General features: G+C 35.4%; 1 protein-coding gene across 3 annotated transcripts in view; it reads right to left on the bottom strand.

Moving 5' to 3' along the window:
- Positions 1-23,731, bottom strand: part of SCAMP1 (secretory carrier membrane protein 1) — a 139,677-nt gene that overhangs the window by 60,951 nt on the left and 54,995 nt on the right. For all 3 annotated transcript variants that reach the window (XM_040622151.1, XM_040622150.1, XM_040622152.1), the window contains exon 6: positions 21,930-22,089. In XM_040622151.1, the coding sequence (XP_040478085.1) occupies positions 21,930-22,089 (160 nt within the window). The remainder of the gene's footprint in view (positions 1-21,929; positions 22,090-23,731) is intronic.

The raw sequence follows: 23,731 nt of genomic DNA on the forward strand, positions 1-23,731 counted from the left end.
GGGTGAAAGAGGTGATGAGGACTGAGGAGTACACTTGTGATGAGCACTAAGTGTTGTACAGACGTGCTGAATCCCTATACTGTACAGCTGAAACTAATATTACACTGTATGTTAACTGAAACTTAAATAAAAACTTTAAAAAATAAATGCTTTTTAAATAGAAAAAAAGAAAAATTCTCTTTTTCTGGTTATATAAACAGAGAGGATGAAAAAAATTACAAAAGGCAGCATTTCAACTTACTAAAAGACTTTAATTTAAGCAGCATATAAACAAACTGAAAGACTAATTTAAACAGCATACAAATAATATCAATTCCTGATCTTTGAATACGTTTTTGTGCTTAAAATCAACTATAAAATTATCTTTTTAGAGGAAAAGCTAAATTAAACTTTCTGGTTCATTCTCTATTAAAATATGTTTTTTAAGATGTTTAAAATCGTATTATAGTTCAATTATATTTAATTTCTAATTCCAGTGAGCAAAATAATCCAACGTAAAAGGTGTAATATCCCCATGGATATTAAGCATGTTAGAAAGAAACAAGACAAACGAAACCAAACCAAACAAAAACCCTGTCTGATGCCCAGAGACAGCTTACTGTTAAAAAGTACACCTGAAAGCAGGTTAGAAATAGTCAATCCATCCTAACAACAAGTAAAAAGCTAAACAAACTGAGAAATCAGCAATTCTTCTTAAATCCCAAAGAAAGTGAGGTCACAGAGCAAACTGCTACCCCAAAACTGGAGAGACAGGTGAATACAGAAGATCAAACCTTATTGGAGCAGAAACCTCTGCAGGAACCAGTGCCAGGGTAGAAAAATCTCAACTGTAATTGAATTTCCGGAGGCTCAGACAAACAACTTTTGGAGTTAAAATCTCCAGGGACACCTAGTCATGGAGGAGCCCCACATGTTTGTTTTACCACCAAGAGCTCAACCTGGTTCTCACAGTGAAAACTGGGGAAAATCCCCTCATGCTTCTGGCAGGAGGAAGAGAAAAGGAACAATTTGGAAATACTCCAAAGCACACACGTTCTTAACAAGGTCTGCCCTCAGGAGAAACTAACCAGAGCCTAATTTGCAGAAAGCTTTACTACAGCCTAACCCACATTAGGAAAGGGAAATACCCAACTCCAACCAATTCTAGCCATACTGTCCCATCTAAGGGGGTAGGGAGCTTGAGAAGCACTGGTGAAGTTCACAGTCCAGAGGCACAGGTTCCCTAAAAGACACCTAATCTTAGGACTAAAGAATACTTCCCCTCCCCCACAACCATAAGTCATATTACTAAAGGCAAAATTTACAGCAGTTCTTTTTACCTATTACATCAAGTCTAGCTAGCAAGTAAAAAATTACGAAGTATACGAAAATGCAAAAAATACAGTTTGAGGAGACAGCAAGCATCAGACCAGAGTCAGATATGGCTGGGATGTTGGAATTATCACAACAGAAATTTCACAACTATGATTAATATGCTAAGGGCTCCAATGTATAAAGGAGACAACACGCAAGACAAAATTAGCAATATAAGTAAGCACACAGATGGAGAAACTAAGCAAGAGCAAGCAGAAATGACTGATGTCTAAACTGCTATAGCAGAAATAAAGATTGCCTTTGATGGGCTTATTAGTAGACTGGACATGGTTGAGGAAAGAATGTGAGCTTGAGGACATCTTAACAACAACCTCCAAAAATAAAAAGCAAAGAGAGTAAGACTTAAAAAAAAAAAATTAAATGATATCCAAGGACTATGGGACAACTACAAAAGTTGTACATATGTAAAACAGGAATGCTGGAAGAAAAGAGAAAGGAAAAGATTATTACAATTATAACTGAGAATTCCCCCAAAATTAATGTCAATTACCAAATAACAGATCCAGGAAGCTCAGAGAACACTAAACAGAAGCACATCAAGGCAAATTATATTCCCACCAAAAAACTCAAAGATAAAGAAAAAATCCTGAAAAAAGCCAGAGGAAAAAAACACATTAGCTATAGAGAAACAAATATAATAATTACATACAACATCTCCTCAGAAATCATGCAAAGAAGTAGACAGTTCAGTAAAATATTTAGTGTTGAGAGAAAAAAAAAAAAGCCACCAACCTAGAATTCTAAACCCTGTAAAATCATTCCTCAAAAGTAAAGAAGAAAAATGACAAAAACCAACAAAAATTGAAGGTATTTGTTGCTAGTAGACTGCCCTTGCAAGAACTGTTAAAAGAAGTTTTTCAGAGAGAAGGAAAATAATATGTCAGAAAAAGAGATCCACATAAAGGAAGAGCATCAAATGGGGCGCCTGGGTGGCACAGCGGTTAAAGCGTCTGCCTTCGGCTCAGGGCGTGATCCTGGCGTTATGGGATCGAGCCCCACATCAGGCTCCTCCGCTATGAGCCTGTTTCTTCCTCTCCCACTCCCCCTGCTTGTGTTCCCTCTCTCGCTGGCTGTCTCTATCTCTGTCGAATAAATAAATAAAATCTTAAAAAAAAAAAAAAAAGGAAGAGCATCAAAGAAGGAGTAAATGAAGGAAAAAGGCTCATCTATGTGTAGATAAATGCTTACATATAAGTGACAAGAATGACAGCAATGATAAAAAGGAAAGGAGGGAGATATTAGGATTATTTTGATATTAAAAAGTACTCCCGAGAAGTGGTATGTTACTTAAAAGTGTTGTGAATGTGTATTGTAGATTCTAGGAATCAATAGACTGAGAAAAAGCATTTGACAAAATCCAACATTTCCTGATAAAAACTCTCAGTAAATTATCTACAAAAACCTACAGCTAACGTGCTTCATGGTGAGAAACTGGGAAGCCCTCCCTCTAAGATGAGGAACAAGGCAAGAACACACACCCTCACCACAGCTTGTCAAAATCAAACTGAAAGTCCAAGTTAATGCATTAGGACAAGGGGAAAAAAAAGGTATAAAGACGGAGAAAGAAGGAATTAAACTATCTTTGTTTGCAGATAACATGATCATCTACATAGGAAATATGAAAGAATTAACAAAACCTCTTGGAACTAATAAGCAATTAATGTGAAGTGGCGGGATACAATGCAAATATACAAAAATCAATTGCTCCACTACATAGCGGCAATGAACAAGTGGAATTTGAAATTAAAAACACAATACCATTTACGATACTACCCAACAAATGGAATACGCAGGTATAAATCTAACAAAACATGTACAAGATCTATATGAGGATAATTACAAACTCTGATAAAAGAAATCAAGGAAATAAATAAATGATGATATATTTCATGTTCACGGAATAAGAGTCAATACTGTCCAGATGTCAGTTCTTCCCCACTTTTCCATAGATTTCCTTACTTGAAGGAGCTGAAAACTTGTATCAACACAAAAACCTGCACACAAATGCTGACAGCAGTTTTATTCATAATTGCCAAAAACTTAGAAGCAACAAAGATGTCCTTCAGTAACTGAATGAATAAACTGTGGTGCATCCAAAGGAATCTTATTCAACACTAAAAAGAAATCTGTTATCAAGCCATGAGAAGACACAGATGACATTTCTAATAAAGAGACCAATATGAAAAGCTACCTACTGCATGAGTCCAAAAACAGGACCTTCTGGAGAAGACAAAACTATGGAGATAATAAAAAGATCAGTAGTTGTCAGGGGTTGGTGGAGAGGGAAGGATGAAAAGGCAAAAAGGATTTTAATGGCAGAGAAATTACTCTGTGTGAAACTATATATATAGTGTATATATATATATGTTATTATATTTATTCAAACCTCTAAAAGGTACAACATCAAGAGTGAATCCTAATATAAAATATAGTCTTCGAGTGATAATGTGTCATTGTCGGTCTATCAATTTTAACAAATGTACCACTCCAGTGGTGATACAGGTAACAGAGAGAACTATGCATATGTCCAAGCAAGAGTTATATGGGAAATCTCTGCACCTTATTCCCAATTTGGTTGTGAACTTAAAATTGCTCTAAAAAGTAAAATCTATTAACAAAAAATTAAAAATAAAGTATACCTGGATCTCCAGTTAAACATACAAGTTTACCTCTACTCTCTCCCCAAGTGCCACTAAAATGACAGTAAATAATTTTGTTCCTTTTTTTTAATGTATAAAACCACAGAAACAAAAACAAAGAGAAGATGATGGTAACAAAATTTTGTAAGCTGGAAAGGAGACAGGCAAGTAGTAACTGATCAACAGACAAAACTGAAATTCAAGTCAACAATAAAGTTAAGAAAAAAACTGTCTAAGAAAGTGTTAACCTAAGAAAACCTCAAAAATTAGAAACACAAACTATCTTTGCAAAGTAACATGCAAGTGAGGTAAAGACACGAAGACTGGCTGAAAGTCTATATTAAAAAGCAATTTGACCTCAGATCCTTGTTTCCCATTCCCACGGGGCAAATGCCATTCAATAACCAAGGCAGAAGACTGGACACTTACTTCCTAGAGTAACTGAACCAAAGGGAATCCGAAACCAAGACACCAGAACCAGAGGACCACAGTCATACTGAAAACAAAAATTAAGTGAACATTCATAGTCTGAATGGCAAGAGGATACCCAGTCTCCTTTTCACACAACTCTGATAACAGTAGCCAGATTAATCTCATGTTAGAGAGTAAAAAACATCACTCTGAAACATTTGTTTCTGAGGAAAAGAAGAGAAAAAAAAAACCCCACCTACCAACATAGGCAGCACATGAATGGAATGGTCCAGCTATATCATCCTGCTTTACAGAGGCTACTCAAAGGTCCTACTCACACTCAAACAACTTCCACTTCACTTCATAGTGCATATTTTTTAAGTTTTTTTTTTTTTATAATTTGAGGTTATATGTGTAATAGTTTAAAGAGTCTAATAGTCTACATGGTTGTTTCAAAAAACGAGTAATCTTCCAACACCCCCACAATTCTTCCACAATCCACTGCCATTCTTCAGATGTAACCATTTTTAATTCTTAACTAATTATTTGGATACTTATGTCCATAACCTTGAGCAGTATACTCATATTACTACTACTTGATTTTTCTCTTGAACATTAAATAGCAACTTACTATTCCAGAAATAAGGATTTTGCTTTCCTTTAAATCCTTCTTCCCTACCTCTAGCTCGACCCTGCACAAAGACACTTTGTTTCCATCTTCCAAATACAGCTATAATTTTGGTCAGATGAGTAGTACTGCTCACTTATTAGTACTATGCAAATGTTATTCACAGCTGAGACAAGAAATAAAAATTTCTACTCTGCACAACCATTCTAGATTACTAGCTCTAGCTACACACACACACACACACACACACACACACACACACAATTGATCAATTGCCCCTTAATTTGTGAAAATCTGCTCTTAACACATTTAAATTTATTAAAAATTCTATCAATCTTATCTTCTTAAAAATGTTTCTCTTAAAATCTTCTGATCAGCTCAAAGCTGAGTTGATAAAGCCCTGGGACAGCCGCCAACTTCTATCCTGAGACCTCTCTTCAGCAATATCTTGGGAATAAACTAGACCTCTCTCTTGTATTAGAAGTCCTGATTTCTGGACCCCATGTCTTCCTTTTTCATGGTTTTACTCTCTCATTTTGGCAGGGATCATCTATTCTAGTAGAGTCCTGAGAAATGATACAGGAAAGGTATACTTTGTGAAGTTCTGTTGTCCATCTTATCTGACACTTAATTTGATAGTTTGAGTATAATATTCCAGCTTAGAAATTATATTTCCTTCAAACTGACAGCACTACTCAACTGTCTTCTAGTTTTCAGTGTTGGTATTCAGAAGATTAATGTCATCCTGACTCTTAAGAAAAATTCTAGAAAACAGAATGAAAGGATGGAAAATACAAGAAAAAAGAACATTAGATTCCCAATATCTGATTAACAAGATATTTTATTAAAAAGAACACAAAGAAAACAGAAAGGAAAAAAAATCAATGAAACAATACAATAAATTTTCCCAGAATTTAAGGATCTTAGTCTCCAGAGTAAAGGGGTTCAGAGAGTGACTAGTGTAATAAATGAAAAAGATACCTTCACCAACACCCATTTTCATTAAGTTTCAGCATACCACGGATAAAGAGAAAATCTTAGACACTTCCAAGAAAAGGAAAAAAGAAAATGAGCCACATGAAAAGATTAAGAATCAGAATGCTATCAGATTTCTCGACGGAAATAATGATACTAAAAGCCAAGGGAATGATGCTTTCGAAATTCTGAGGACTATAATTTCCAACTTATATCCAATCAAACTATAAGCTGAATGTGTGGTAATAAATAAGCACTTCCAGACGTGCTAAGACTCAAAAAAGAACAATCTTTCTTATACCCTTTTAGCTGATGAAGATGTACTAGGCCAAAAAATAATAATAATGACAGAGTAAATCAAGAGAGACAGAGACAGAGAGAGAGAGAGAAAGGGAGAGGGGGACAGAGAGAAAGAGACAGAGAGATAGGAGATGGAACCCTGGTATAGGAACATAACACTGAAGACAAAGAAAAGAAAATACAAGTTAACACAGAAACTAACCAGTTCAAATGAAGGAGGATGAACAAGAACTCTAAAAGGGACGTCTTTGTGGTGGGGGTGGGGTGGGGGCAGATGATGAAACAGATCACCTAACGTATTTAAGCATCGTTTTTCAATTATGCCAGGACATATGCAAGGACTCAGAAAAAGGATGTGCATGTGCAAGTGCGTGTGTGTGTGTGTGTAAAAAGAAGAGACCAAAACAAGGCAAATATTTCCTGCAGTAATGGTAGTCGTACAAAAAAAAGTCCAGTTGTAAATATTATTTACATAGCAGTAAACAAGGAACTTCAAATATTAACCTAAACTCAAATTATCTTACATGTAATGGAAGGACTGTGGGGAGACAGAGTGAATAAAGGGAGGTGAAAGGGGGACTATACAAGCTATGGAAAAGTTGAAATATCATTATGCATAGCAGGAAGTGAGTGCAGGACACCTGAAAGTTAAAAATCAAGAAACAGAAATTCACTTCCAGCACAACAGAGTGACAAAGTCAACAAATCTCCTCAAAAAGTAAAAACTAAAAAAAGCTGGATTAAAAAAACAAAAAAACCCCAACCATTTCAATAGATTGGCATATAACTGAGAAACAGTTTTATTCAGAAAAACTGAAACTTTGGTTAAGAACAGCATAAGTCTGTAGCATTCTCACATGGAACTGTTCCCTTCCCTATACTGTCCTGGCATGACATTTCAACCACAATAAGGCATGAAAATCAGCACCTTCACTGCAGCTGTCAGAAGGGAGTCATAGGACCAAAGAGGACTTATCCCTATGCAAGGTAGGTTTAATATCTAATAATCAATGCAATGCACCATATTAATAAAAGAACAAAACCACATGATTATCTCAACACAGAAAAAGCATCTGGAAAAATACACTATCATTCATGATTAAAAATTCTCAACAAAGTAGAAATAAAGGAGAGGTTCCTCAAACCAATAAAAGGCAACTATAAAAACTCTAGAACTAACATCATACTTAATGATGCATGCCTCACGCTAAAAAGGGGAACAAAGCATAGATGTCACTCTTTCTACTTCTACTCCCATTTTACTAGAAGTATAATCAACAAAAGGAAGGAAAGAAAGGTACATTGATCACAGATATCCAGTTTGTAAATGAAAACACAAAACCTTTTATTTGCATATGACATAATCCTGCATACACAGAACATCTCAAGACTAAACTTGATGAAGAAGTTCAGCAAGACAGAAGGATACAAAATCAATACACAAAATCCCATTGTATTTCCAACTACTTACAACAAACAATCCAAAGAAAAAATTAAGAATGTCAAAATGACATAAAAAAGATAAAGGCCTTAGGAATAAATTCAACAAAGTAAGTTCAAAATTTGTATAATTAAAACTTGAGAACAATGCTGAAAGAAATTAAAAGTATCTAAATAGATGGAGAAATACCATGGATTACAAAACTCAATATAGTTAAGACATCAATTCTCCCCAAAGAAGGCTACAAATTTAACTTAACCCCTATCAAAATCCCAAGAGGCATATTTATTTTTTAGCAAAATAGAGAAACTGATTATAAAATTTAAATGAAGTGAAAGAATTGTAAATAGCCAAAATAACTCTGAAAAAACAATGAAGTTGGAGGAACTTACATTATAAAGCAGTTAATCAAGAATTGGACATTGTGTAAAGACAGACTCATAGTTCACTGGATCAGAATTGAGTCCAAAGATAAATCCTTACTTTTATGGCCAATGGTTTTTTAATAAAGGCACCAAACAATACAATGAGGCAAGTCCAGAAAGAGACCCATATATAAACAAGTGATTTTTGTTTTCAACAAAAGTACAAAGGCAATTTAGTATAGACAGTTGCTTTAACAATAGCGCTATTTGGATATCCATGTGCAAAAAGATGATTTTAAGCCCTTAGTCCACACAAAAAAATTAACTCAAGATAGATGATGCAACAGCTGAAACTATAAACCTCTTGAAGAAAATACAAGAGAAAATCTTTATAATCTTGGATTCTATAGTTAGATAAGACACTAACAGAACAAGACAGAAAAGAAAAAAGTGATAAACTACATTAAAATGGAAAGTTTTTGTGCTCCTGAAGTACCACTGAGAAGCCACAGACTAGGACAAGATATCTGCAAATCATATCAAAAATTTGTATCCATAGTATATAGTTTAAAAAAATAGAAAATCTCTAAACTTAATAGTAAGGGCAATAAACCTGAACAGACATTTCAACAAAGACAACACACATATGGTTAATGAGTGAATAAAAAGGTGGTAAACAACATTAGTAACCAGGAAAACACAAATTAAAACCACAATAAAATACTCCTATACACCCACTAGAATAGCTGTAATAAAAAAAGACAATAAGAATTGTTGGAGCTAAGGAGTGGGAATGGGGATTAATTGCAAATGAGATCCAGGAAAATGTTTAGGGTGATGAAAAAAGTTCTAAACTGATTATGATGAAGGCTGCACACCACTCTAAATTTACTTTAACTACAAACAGACCCACAGAGTGATCTAGATAGAAAGTGTGCACACAAACACATCAACAGAATTTCACTAGGGAATATTTTTTAACATGTTCAAGTACACATGATAAAATTAAGAATAACTGATAAGGGGCGCCTGGGTGGCACAGCGGTTAAGCGTCTGCCTTCGGCTCAGGGCGTGATCCCGGCGTTGTGGGATCGAGCCCCACATCAGGCTCCTCTGCTATGAGCCTGCTTCTTCCTCTCCCATCCCCCTGCTTGTGTTGCCTCTCTCGCTGGCTGTCTCTATCTCTGTCGAATAAATAAATAAAATCTTTAAAAAAAAAAAAAAAAAAAGAATAACTGATAAAATTAAGAATTCAATACACGAGTTTATACTCCAACAAGTTAGATAACACAGAAGAAATAAGTTCCTAGAAACATACCAACTACCAAATCTGAATCACGAATACACAGAACATCTGAACAGACCCATTACTCATAAGGAGATTGAATCAGTAATCAAAAATCTCCCAACAAACATAAGTCTAGGACCACATGGCTCTACTACTGAATTACAGCAAACATTTAAAGAAGAATTAATATCAATCCTTCCAAAAAATACCAAACTCTTCTAAAAAAAGAGAAGAGGAGGAAACACTTTCAAACTCATTTTATGAGGCCAACATTTCCCTGATAACAAAATCAGACAAGTACACTATAAGAAAATTATATACCAATATCCCTGATGAACACAGGGGCAAAAATCCTTAACAAAAAATAGCAAACCAGGGCATGTGGGTAGCTCAGTCGGTTAAGTGTCTGCCTTCAGCTCTGGTCATGATCCCAGGGTCCTGGGATCAAGCCCCACACTGGACTCCCTGCTCATCAGGAAGTCTGCATCTCCCTCTGCCCCTCCCCCTGCTCGGGCTCTCTTCTCTCTCTCCCTCTTGCAAAAATAAATAAGTAGAATCTTTTTTAAAAAAATAGCAAACCATACATGAAAAGGATTATACACCATGATCAAGTGGGATTTATTCCAAGGTAGCAGGGATGGTCTGACATCCACATATCGAAGTGATAAACCACATTAACAAAATGAAAGACGAAAATCATACGATCATCTCAAAAGATACAGAAAAAGTATTTCACAAAATTCAACATACACTTATGATTAAAAATCTGAACAAAGGGGCGCCTGGGTGGTGGTGCAATTGGTTAAGCATCTGACTCTTGGTTTCGGCTCAGGTCGTGATCTCCGGGTCTTGAGATCAAGCCCCACATTGTGCTCTGTGCAGAGTCTGCTTGGGACTCTCTGTCCGTCTCCCTCTGCCCCTCCCCCACTCTAAAATAAATAAATCTTTAAGGAAAAAAACTCTCAACAAAGTGGGTGTAGAGGGAATATACCTGAACATAAAAAAGGTCATATACGACAAGCCCATAGCGGACATAATATCCGGTGGTGAAAAGCTCAAAGCTTTTCCTCGAAGATGAAGAACAAGACAAGGATGCCCATTCTTTTTTTTTTTTTTACTTTTTTTTATAATAAGTTTTTATTATATTATGTTAGTCACCATACAGTACAGCCCTAGTTTTTGATGTAAAGTTCCATGATTCATTACTTGCATATAACACCCAGTGCACCATGCAATACAGGTCCTCCTTAATACCCACCACCAGCCTATCCCAGTCCCCTACCCCCCTCCCCTCTGAAGCCTTCAGTTTGTTTCCCAGAGTCCATAGTCTCTCATGGTTCATTCCCCCTTCTGTTTACCCCCCTTCCTTCTTCCCTTTCTTCTCCGAACGATCTTCCTACTTCTTATGTTCCATAAATCAGTGAAATCATATGATAATTGTCTTTCTCTGCTTGACTATTTCGCTTAGCATTATCTCCTCCAGTCCCATCCATGTTGCTTCAAATGTTGAGAAATCATTCTTTTTGATGGCTGAGTAATATTCCATTTATATATGGACCACATCTGTGTGGTCCATTTATATATGGACCAATCCACTCATCTGTTGAAGGGCATCTCGGCTCCTTCCACGATTTAGCTACTATGGATAATGCTGCTATGCACATTGGGGTGCATACGGCCCTTCTCTTCACTACATCTGTATCTTTGGGGTAAATGCCCAGTAGTGCAATTGCTGGATCAGAGGGTAGCTCAATTTTTAGCTTTTTTAAGGGACCTCCACACTGTTTTCCAGAGTGGCTGTACCAACTTGCATTCCCACCAACAATGTAGGAGGGATCCCCTTTCTCCACATCCTCTCCAGCAATTGTTGTTTCCTGCCTTGTCAATTTTTGCCATTCTAACTGGCGTAAGGTGGTATCTTAGTGTGGTTTTGATTTGAATTTCCCTGATGGCTAATGATTTTGAACATTTTTTCATGTGTCTGTTAGCCATTTGTATGTCTTCATTGGAAAAGTGTCTGTTCATATCTTCTGCCCATTTTTTTATTTGATTATTTGTTTCTTGTGTATTGAGTTTGAGAAGTTCTTTGTAGATCTTGGATACTAGTCTTTTATCTGTAGTGTCATTTGCAAATATATTCTCCCATTCCGTGGGCTGCCTCTTAGTGTTTTTGACTGTTTCCTTGGCTGTGCAGAAGCTTTTTATCTTGATGAAGTCCCACCAGTTCATTTTTTCTTTTGTTTCTCTTGCTTTTGGAGGTGTGTCATGAAAAAAGTTGCTGTGGCTGATGTCATAGAGGTTGCTGCCTATGTTCTCCTCTAGGATTTTGATGGATTCCTGTCTCACATCGAGGTCTTTCATCCATTTGGAGTTTATCCTTGTGTATGGTGTGAGAGAGTGGTCAAGTTTCATTCTTTTGCATGTAGCTGTCCAATTTTCCCAGCACCATTTATTGAAGAGACTGTCTTTTTTCCACTGGATGTTTTTTCCTGCTTTATCAAAGATTAGTTGCCCAAAGAGCCGAAGGTTCATTTCTGGGTTCTCTATTCTGTTCCATTGGTCTATGTGTCTGTTTTTGTGCCAGTACCATGCTGTCTTTGAGATCACAGCTTTGTAGTATAGCTTGAAATCTGGCAACGTGATGCCCCCAGCTTTGTTTTTCCTTTTCAACAATTCCTTGGCAACTTGGGGCCTTTTCTGGTTCCACACAAATTTAAGGGCTGTTTGTTCCAGTTCCTTGAAAAATGTCATTGGTATTTTGATCGGGATGGCATTGAAAGTGTAGATTGCTCTGGGTAGCATAGACATTTTAACTATGTTAATTCTTCTGATCCATGAGCATGGAATACTTTTCCATCTTTTTGTGTCTTCTTCAATGTCTTTCAAGAGTGATTTGTAGTTTCTAGAATATAGATCCTTTACATCTCTGGTTAAGTTAATTCCGAGGTAACGTATGATTTTTGGTGCTATTGTAAATGGAATGGATTCCCTAATTTCTCTTTCTTCAGTCTCATTGTTCATGTATAGAAATGCAACTGATTTCTGAGCATTGATTTTGTATCCCGCCACATTACTGAATTGCTCTATAACTTCTAGTAGTTTGGGGGTGGAGTCTTTTGGGTTTTCCATATAGAGTATCATGTCATCTGCGAAGAGAGACAGTTTGACTTCTTCTTTGCCAATCTGGATACCTTTTATCCCTTTTTGTTGTCTGATTGCTGTTCCAAGGACTTCTAATACCATGTTGAATAATAATGGCGAGAGTGGAAGGATGCCCATTCTCACCACTTTTACTCAACACAGTATTGGAAGTCCTAGTCAGAGGTATCCACAATGGAAGGAAGAAATAAAACTATCATTATTTGCAGATGACATAATTTTATATATAAAAAAAACCCTACAGACTCCACTGAGAAACTATTAGAACTAAAAAATTCAGTAAAGTTACAGGATACAAAGTCAATATACAAAAATCTTTTGTGTTTCTCTACATTTACAACAAACTATCAGAGAGAGAAATTAAGAAAATAATCTTATTTACAACTGCTTAAAAAAGAATAAAATAGCTAGGAATAAATTTAACTTAGGAAGTGAAAGACCCTTACACTGAAAACTGTAAGACACTGATTAAAGAAACTGAAGACATATAAAACTGAAAACACAAATAAATGGAAAGACACATCATGCTTACAGATTGGAAAAATATTGTCAGAATGTCCACACTCTTCAAAGCAATCTGCAGATTCAAAAAAATCCCTATCAAAATTCAAATGGCATTTTTCACAAAAATAGAACAATCCTAAAATTTGTATGGAACTATAAAAGACCTTTAATAGCCACAGCAATCTTGAGAAAGAAGGACCAGGCTGGAGGCATCACAATCCCTGATTTCAAACTATTATTACAAAGCTGTAATAATCAAAACAGTATGGTAATGGCATACAAATGCATAGATTAACTGAACAGAATACAGAGCCCAAAAACAAACCCATATATGTACACATATATGGTCAATTAATGTACCACACAAAGGAGCCAAATATATACAATGGAGTAAAAGAGTCTCTTCAATAAGTGGTGTTGGGAAAACTGGACAGCCACATGCAAAAGAATGAAATCAGACCACTATCTTATACCATACACAAAAATTAACTCAAGATGGATTTAGACTTGAAAGAAACACCTGAAACCATAAAACTCATAAAAGAAAACAGACATGGTAAGCCCCCTGACATCACTCTTGGCACTGATTATTTGGATTTGAAACTAGAAGCAAAAGTGACAAAAGCAAAAATTAACAAGTGGGACTACACAAATAAAAAGTTTTGGCATAGCAAAGAAAACCATCAAACCAATGAAAAGACAACCTACTGGATGGGAGAAATATTTGCAAATAATTTATCTTGTAAAAGATTAATATCCAATATATACAAAGAACTGATACAACTCAACAACAACAATAACAAAAATCCAACTAAAAAATAATGGGCATAAGATCTGAAGAGACAGGGGCGCCTGGGTGTCTAGTGAGTTAAGCGTCTGCCTTTGGCACAGGTCATGATCCCGGGGTCCTGGTGTTGGGCTTCCTGCTCAGCAGGGAGCCTGCTTCTCCCTCTCCCTCTGCTGCTCCCCCTGCTTGTGCTCTCACATGCCCTCTCTCTCTCTCCCTGTCAAACAAATAGATAAAATCTTAAAAAAAAAAAAAATCTAAATAGACTTTTTCCAAAGACACAGACGACCAACAGGTAGATGAAAAGGTGCTCAACATCACTAATCATCAGGGAAATGCAAATCAAAGCCACAATCATTTATCATCTCTTACCTGTTAAAATGGCTATTATCAAAAAGATAAGAAATAACAAGTGTTGACAAGGATAAAGAGCTGTGCACTATTGGTGGGAATGTAAATTGACGTAGCCACTATGAATAACAGTATGAGGTTCCTCAACAAATTAAAAATATAACTACCATATGATCTAGCAATCCATCTCAGGCCATTTATCCAAAGATAACAGAATCATTATCTCAAAGAAACATCTGTAATCCTATGTTCACTGCACCATTATTCACAATAGCCAAGGTGTGGGAAACAATCTAAGTGTCCACCAATAAAAAGGATGGTTTATATACAATAGAGTACTACTCAGCCTTAGAAGGAAATTCTGCCATTTAGGACTATGTGCATGAAATTCGGACAGCATTATGCTAAATGGAATAAGCCAGATAGAGAATGGTAAATAATGGTATCACTTGTATGGGGATCTAAAAAAAGAAAGTTGAACTCATACAAACAGAGTAGAATGGTGGTTGCCAGGGATGGGGGAAATGGGCAGATGTTGATTAAAAGGTATGAAATTTTAGTTATAAAATCAGGAAGGTCTGAGGATCTAATGTATAGTATAATGACTATAGTTGATAATATTGTACCATATAATTAAAATTTGCTAAGAGGGTAGATCTCAAGAGTTCTCAACAGCAAAAGAAAAATGTAAATATTTGAGGCGATGGATGTATTAACCCAAATGTGGGAATTCTCTCACATGTATGACTATCAAATCATCACATTAAACAATTCGAATGTATTATAATTTTGCCAATTATACCTCAATAAAGCTAAAAAAAAATGGCAAAATGAATATATTTTGAAACAAAAAATCTGAGAGAATTCAGTGCCAGCAGACCTAGATAAAAACAAATGAACCATAGGGGCCCTGGGGTGGCTCGGTTGGCTAGGTGACTGACTCCGGATTTCAGCTCAGGTCATGATCTGGGGTTGTGGAATTGAGCCCCAAGTCAGGCTCTGAGCTCAGCAGGCAATCTGCTGGAGATTCTCTCTCTCTCTCTCTCTCTCCCCCGCCCCCAGCTCCTCCTCCTGCTCGCACTTAAGCACACTCTAGCAAATATTAAAAAAAAAAAAACACAGAAAAAAAGTAAAATATATTTAAAAAATAGAACTTATTGATCTAAAAGGCAAAGAAAGAAAAAGGTATATAAGAGATATGTTTTACACAGTAGTTAGTACATACAAATAGAAGGCAGAACTCTGGAAAACAGTTGTGGAGTTTCCTCAAAATGTTGAAAATAGAGCTACCCTACAATCTAACAATTGCACTACTAGGTATTTACCCCAAAGATACAAATGTAGCGATCCAAAGGAGCACACTGCATCCCAATGTTTACAGCAGCAATGTCCACAATAGCTCAACTATGGAAAGAGCCCAGATGTCCACCAACATATGAATGGATAAGGAAGATGTGGTGTGTATATATATATATATATATATATACACACACAATAGAATATTACTCAGCCATCAAAAAAGGGAAATCTTGCCATTTGCAATGACGTGGATGGAACTAGAGGGTATTATGCTAAGTGAAATAAGTCAATCAGGGGCGCCTGGGTGGCACAGCAGTTAAGCGTCTGCCTTCGGCTCAGGGCATGATCCCAGCGTTCTGGGATCGAGCCCCGCATCAGGCTCCTCTGCTGTGAGCCTGCTTCTTCCTCTCCCACTCCCCCTGCTTGTGTTCCCTCTCTCGCTGGCTATCTCTGTCTCTGTCAAATAAACAAAAATAAAAATCTTTAAAAAAAAAAAAAAAAGAAAGAAGTCAATCAGAGAAAGACAATTATCACATTATCTCACTGATATTTGGAATTCAAGAAAAAAAAAAAAAACCAAAAGATTATAGGGGAAGAGAAGAAAAAATAAAACGAAATGAAACCGGAGAAGGAGACAAACATAAAAGACTCTTAATCTTAGGAAACAAACTGAGGGTTGCTGGAGGGGAGGAAGGTGTGGGGATGGGGTAACTGGGTGATAGACATTAAGGAGGGCACGTGATGTAATGAGCACTGGTTATTATATAAGACTGATGAATCACTGACCTCTACCTCTGAAACCAATAGTACCTTATATGTTAATTAACTGAATTTAAATTTAAAAAAAAATAACTTCAATGACCAAAAAAACAGTATTTATGGTAGCCTCTGGATGAGTGGGAAAGGGGATTCAAAAAAAGGGACCCTGAGAAATTTTCTTGGGTGATGGTAATAATGTACTGTATCTTGATAGGGTTTGTGAATTCAGATTTTACATTAAAAAAAAAACCACAAGAACGAATCAAAACTGTAAACAAATACTGAGCTTTAGTTACTAATGTCTACAATTTACCTTGTAATGCAACCATATGTTAGTGATAGAATCCAGATGATGTATATATGATGTTCGATGTAAAATTCTTTCAACTTTAATATTTTGAATTTTCATAATTAAATATAAGAATTATTCCTCTTCAAAAAAAATAGAAGGCAGATACAAATCCATATAAATAAGTAATTACATTAAAGACAAAAAGCTCCAATTAAAAGATGAGATTATCATACTAGATTTTTTTTAAGTTTATTTTTATCTCTCAACACAAGGACCTACATACACCCTAGCATAAATTATGATTTCCTCTAGCTCAGACTGAGGCCCCAGAGGACTATGAACTAAAAGGAGCAAAAGATGATCTATAACAAGTAACAGTTTTATGGATCAAAAGTAAATAATAAAACCTAACACAAAAACAAAACATTAATTCCAGCTACCATTTGTTGACAACCTATAAAACCTAGTACTTTGCATATATTATCTCTAATCCTTTTATCAACTCTGCAAATATTATCCCCTGTTTACATTCAACAAACTGAGGCACTAAAGTTTTATACTGCATTTTCCTAGGAGGTCAACACTCTTAAGAAGAGAAGCCAGGGTTTTTACCCTTTTTCAATCTATTTCCAATAAGTAAGCTTTTTCTTTCTTTCTTTCTTTTTTTAAGATTTTATTTATTTATGTGACAGAGAGACAGCCAGCAAGAGAGGGAACACAGCAGGGGGAGTGGAAGAGGAAGAAGCAGGCTCCCAGCGGAGGAGCCCGATGTGGGACTGGATCCCAGAACGCCCGGATCCAGCCGAAGGCAGACGCTTAACGACTGCGCTACCCAGGCGCCCCCCAATAAGTAAGCTTTTTCAACAAAACACTGCCTCATTAATAATGACCTAATATCTTAAAGTATTTACATAATGCTTAGTCACTTGTGGAAGCACATAATTAAGATCAAGGTTACAATCTTTTTAAAATATATATATGACAAAATGACAAGTTCAGATTTAATTTTGATAGCTATTAAACAACTTTTAAAAGCACATATACCTGAAACTTCTCTACATGGTCCTTCAGATTCTGGGGGAGGGATAACGTTATGAAGGACAAAGTCCTGTAAGTGTAACAGTAAAACCAGTTTCTTGGTGGAAAACTAAGATAAGTCATACAGAACAGTATTTTACACAGTTTGAAAACCATCTTTTTCATGAACATTTTGATATTTCAATGGTGCCAATAAAAGCAGGTTTTTTTTTTTACCTGATGTCAGAGAAAAATATTTATTAAACACTGAAATCCTCTAATAGGTAATCCAAGAAGACTAATTTGAAGATAACTGATCTTCTATCTTGAGATATAGGTATATACAAGGTTTATATACAACATATGTCACAAATATTAAATTCCTTTGGAATTCAAATATTCTGGGGGTGTTGGAATATCACCCAATTTTTATATATAAATTTTACTAGCCAAAGCCTCAGAAATGCCTACTTTCAAATCAGTTATATTATACATTTCTAAGGGCAAGTACCATGTCTTCTTTGTATCTCCAGCTTAGCATATGGTCATTGTTCAATGAGTGATTCATTTAACCTTAGGATACTTCATGATTGTAAATCAGGTGGAAAATGTAAGTTATTTCTTTTAATATTAATATACCCCTGAAAGAATCCAGTGAACTCAATAATGAGCATGCAAATAAAATACTGAAACAAAAACTCAGATGACACTGGAAAAACAACTTCTCATGCATAATAACTAATTAAAAAATGATTATTGCTAAATAGTCTACCTTTATCACATTTTAAAATTATGTGTAATTATCATTATGATGTGTTATATGTGATTACTAGATATAATCACTTAAATGTAGATTTAAATGTTCCATTGGGCTTTAAAAATATTACCAAATACTTTGATTCAATCTAAAGGCATTTTATAATTCAGTTAAAACAATCATTTTTTTTCTTCTCAGATTAGAGTTAATATAAAAAAGGTTTACTCAGCCATCATATTATTAAGCAAGTTACAACAAATTCTTGATAACACAGTTAACTGCTAACCTTTAAAAAGGAATTTCTTGAGATACTGAATTTATTTACTTTTACTCTGGGAGTCGAGAGGCAAAAGAGAACCCACATAAGACAATTAAAAATGCAATTCCAAATGGCTAAGGTACAACATTTCCATTGCATTCTAGAAATAAAGGCTTCCTGATATGTCCTCTCCTTATTTTTAGCACTCCACCACAAAGCTAACAACTACTCTAGAAACTTGAAATTACCTCCATCTACAAGAAAAAAATAAAATCACTGAACTAAAAAAAGAAAAATCTGATCACATTCTCAAACCTAACGCCCCCCTCCTCTAACTTCTATGTTTGCAATGACTACTTTATTCTAAAATCAATCTCTGCCATATCTTTCTTACTGCTTACTATTTTTTTTTAAGGGGGAGGCAGGGCAGAGAGAGAGGGAGAGAAAGAATCTTAAGCAAGCTCCATGCCCAGGGCATGAGCTGTGAGCTGGAGGCAGGGCTTGATCTCACAACCCTGAGATCATGATCTGAGCCAAAACCAACAGTCGGATGCATAACCGACTGAGTCACGCAGGTGCGCCTTACTGCTTACTAGTCTTTTCTTCACTTCTGGGGGGAAACTTGGAGAAATAAAATTCAGGAGATATTTAAATAATCTTATGGCAGAAGAGGCAGATATACACATTAGCGAGAGAAGAGTAAAACTTGAAAACTTTTAGGGGCACCTAAGTGGCTGCTTCTCTCTCTCTGCCCCTCCCTCTGCTTGTGCGCTCTTGCTCTAATATAAATAAGTAAAACTTTAAACAAACAAAAAAAAAACCCGAAAACTTTTAAAAAGCATATTAGCTTCACTCCAGAGTCTGATTAATAAAAACTAAATGCTTTCAAAAACTACTTCTCTCAAGAAACCTTTGAACCTGGCCTAAAAGGTTTTAGCTACCATTTTCTACTGACTTACATAGTATGTTCAGATGCTTGTTTTCATTTCTTAATCATCAGTCTTGAAACAAAATATGAAACACTTGCATATTCTGACTGCCTTTCTCAAAGGCAGGAATCCCTATCAAAACTGATGTAAAATAAAGCATTCATGTGAATAAGTCTATTTAAAGCCCTATATTTAATATCAAGAATCATATCCAATGTACCTGTGATGAGATTTTCATATTAAAAGAAAAAGTTGTTATCAATACAAGTTTAACAAACTACCACATACAGCAGGAAAGACTTAGGCTCAGAAACACGTGGCAATGTGGATGAAAGAAATGCCGAAGTTACATACTGAGAAGGTACAGTAATGATGTAAAATACTTTAATTTCAACTTTCCCCATTAAAGATTATTCCTCTCAGTTCTGCTCTGAACAGAGAAACCCAGATAATTAATGTGTTTGGGATAAACTCTAAAAGACTGAGATGCAGCTAAGAACTTAGCCTACAGATTAATAATGACAGAAGTAAAAATGTTCCACAAAGCATTTTTATTTCAACCGGCAAAGAAAGGAAATAAAAGGAACCAAGTGACTTCAAGTAATAAAAGGCAGAAAGCTGGCTTTTAGTAGTTTGTTTTGACTACGTTAGTCATAGAAGGTTTAAAATCCAGAAGTCATTAGTCTCATGTCACTTTCATTTTTTTTTAAGATTTTGTTTATTTATTTAGAGAAAGAGCATGTGAGAGAGAGCGCGCACGCACGCACCCACAGGTGGTGGAGGGGGAGGGATAGATGCGGTGCGAGAAGCAGACTCCCCGCTGAGCAGGGAGCCCAATGTGGGGCTAGATCCCAAGGATCCCAAGATCATGACCTGAGCTGAAGGCAGATGCTTAAACGACTGAGCCACCCAGGCGCCACCTCATGTCGCTTTTAAAGGCTCAAAAACAATCCCATTCTTAACCCACCAGCATCATTACAAATGTATTAGTAACATGATGGAACTACGCAGAGAAAACCCAAAGCCAGATGTTAAAAAATTTTAAAACCTTGTGAGCCAGGCCTTGATAACAAGGAAAAAAGCAGCAGTAACTCTCTTCCTAGATCATGGAAAGAGTAAATAGGTCCTTTTATTCCTCTCCACCCCATATCCAGAGGGGGCAGCTCTCCCCATTCCTTGATAACTAACCTCCATATTCTAATATATCCAAAGATTCTTTCCTTCTTTTCCTCCTTCCATCCATTTTCTTCCCTTCATTCCAATTCTAACCAATTTAGTTTTCTGTTGAATGACTCCTTTTCTCCCCAAATTCCCTCATCTTTTCCCTTTTCCTTCTGTTGGTTTTTTTTTTTTCATCTGTTTACATATCTGGGTTTCTAATTCCACAACGAAGGAATACACACTGTGGTTAATCAAAGAAATTCTATGTTGAAATGGGGAAAAAAAACTGAATGTGGCCCTGTATTTTCTCCAGTATAACATCTGCACAATACATAACCTATTTCCTAGTAACGCTGCCCCTCACTCATGAGAGCTAAAAAAAGGTTCATTACTCACAAACGAGTTTACTCAAAAATAAGTTGATAAATGACCGAATATATGGACTCATAGAGAACTGTTATCTAAATCGGCACTTCCCTACATTTATTTCTTAAAGCAATAGTCCAACAAGGTGTTCCACAGAAAAATAATGGTTTCATAGTCAAATCACAGTAGGTTCTTAAAAGAATCTAAGAAATCCTGAAGTGAAGAAATTTAACTTTATTATTCGGCTTTTTCCAAACCTAAGCTAGTAAGTCCCTTTTTCAGCAACATTTATTAATACCTCACAGAACATGCATTTAGGAAATATTAATCCTAATCACGGATTAAAATATATCATACAAAATATTATAATCTTATAATCTTAATGGTTCTTAAATGTGAGAACTTTTGATAAGTGAATTTACATAGAAATTAATTACCTTGCTAGGTCAAAGTGACTCACTTTAAATATCATAGGTATACCGACCTTACCTAGGTTCATTTAAGAATTGGACTGTAATCACCATTTCTGATTTTTTTTTTTTGAAGGGGAATGAAGAGCAAAATTTTCCTTAATGTCAAGCGTATCATATGAAATAGAATATTTATTCTATAAGTATTAAGGTATAAGACTACTGTCATTTCTCCATTCATTTTCATGTTTGATCTTCTCAAGCGGGAGAAAAGAACGGGATTTTGTGACTTACAAAACCTAGTTACTACAAAGGCATGTTACATATGAATTTGTCAGAATATGTTACACAATAAAAAAAATTTTAGTGAAAATGTGTCAATTTTCCCCTTAAGGTTAATTACCAATTATTTACTTCACAGGTTTTAAAGAGTATATTTCAAAGTACACACATTTTACCTGAAAGCTCCGTAAAGTGGTCTGTACCAACAGACAAATGAACAAGGAGTAAAAAGCAAGAACCACAGGATACTCAATCCAAAATCAACCCCTCTTGTAGGATCAACACAAAACCAAGCCAAGCATCCGAAGATATTTAGAAAGAGGGTTACAGCGTGGACTGTGGAATCAAAAAACAAAATAGAAATGTTTACATTCAATTTATGAATTCATTCAACAAAAATTGTAAATGAAAAAATTCTTCCTTAGAGCAAATGTCTTCTACCCCTTGTTTCCAGTCAGTATCTTTCAAAACACATTGCTGTTTCTTACACATTTGATTTGAAAACAGTATATACAGGAAAAAGAGTCCTTAATATACGCACTGTCTGGCAACAATTCTTTTGGCCCTCTCCTAATGGGCAATTACCAGAGAAGCACTGCCTTAAGGGATTCTTCCTTGAGAAAGAAACATATGATGTGCCTCTGATCCAAGGCCCTGCCAGGGAAAGAACCAGGACTTGGGAGGAAAAAGATCCAACGCTCTGAATTACATTTTTACAGAGTAGGCTGCAAACTCCTCCCAGAGTAGACTATACAAGGAGGACAAAACTGGGAAAGTGCCCTGTGCAATCTCATTGTAACATTTTTAAGCAATTCATTAGAAGCACTGACCTAAAAATACTAATACAGTAGCAATTTCAAGAACCATATAGTCAATCTCTCAGGCTTATTCATCTTCATAGGGTTATCATTTTTTAAAGTGCTGGGATAAATACGGTGTTTTGGTAGAGGACTAAACTTACTTTTAAAGAAAGGAAATAATGCATTTCAGCTGCTGTGGCAGAACTTGCTTTTAATTAACACAGTTAATGGAAAATTCTTCATATGTTGTTAATAATTACATATCCAGAAAGACCTAAAACAAAAAATCTGAGTACTATCTAACTATACTTTGATCCTAAAGAACTACATTTACCCATTATAATTAATAACTTTTTAAAAGGATTTCTTAAAAATTTATTCACAGGCTTAATTAAAAGAAATATTTTTTTCAAAAGTTAAAATAATGTTCAATGTAAATTAATATAAGAAAAACACACCAACAAACTACTACTTGAATTAAAAATAAATGAAAAACCTAGTAAATCCAAATACAAAAATCTCAACTTATATTAAAAACTTTAAAATTTTTCCAACTTATTAAATAAAACTAGTTAAATTAACAAAAGAAGATAAAGACATACATTATAGGGTGCCTCTAAATTTGCTTTATTGACTAGCAAAATATACAAACTCTAAGAGACAGGGCACCAGAGGAAGAGTGAAAACACCTGGGTTATAGAGATATTCTATTGAGCTAATCAACCTCTGCATTTCAATTTTTCAGCTACAGAAATACAGGAGCTCTTCCACGTTTAAAACTCCATTCCATTCTATTATACAAAGAAGACTCTTCCTTATTAACTTTATTACCATTAGGATTTCTAACTCTCACAGAAATTAGCTTCCTAATAAATTTACACACGATCTTTAGTCTCAAAATAAAAGCAGTTTTTGTCAATGGCTTAAAAACAGATTTCAAAAGACCGTGAAATAGGAAGTTATCGTTTTTTAACATTAAATAGCATCCAACTGCCCAAAAAAGTTTTATATATTCACAACATTATAATTCAAATTTCAACCTTAAGAGAATTTTTAAAGGTTTATCTCCTAATTCGCCTAAGAAAGAAAATATGGATATGTGTATTTAAGGTTCATTAAAAATTCTTCCAACTATTGATAAAAATCTCAATTTAATTTTGTGTAATCTATTAAAATTT

The sequence above is a fragment of the Ursus maritimus genome, unplaced genomic scaffold (assembly GCF_017311325.1).
Source record: "Ursus maritimus isolate PB19 unplaced genomic scaffold, ASM1731132v1 scaffold_5, whole genome shotgun sequence".
Lineage (NCBI taxonomy): Eukaryota > Metazoa > Chordata > Mammalia > Carnivora > Ursidae > Ursus > Ursus maritimus.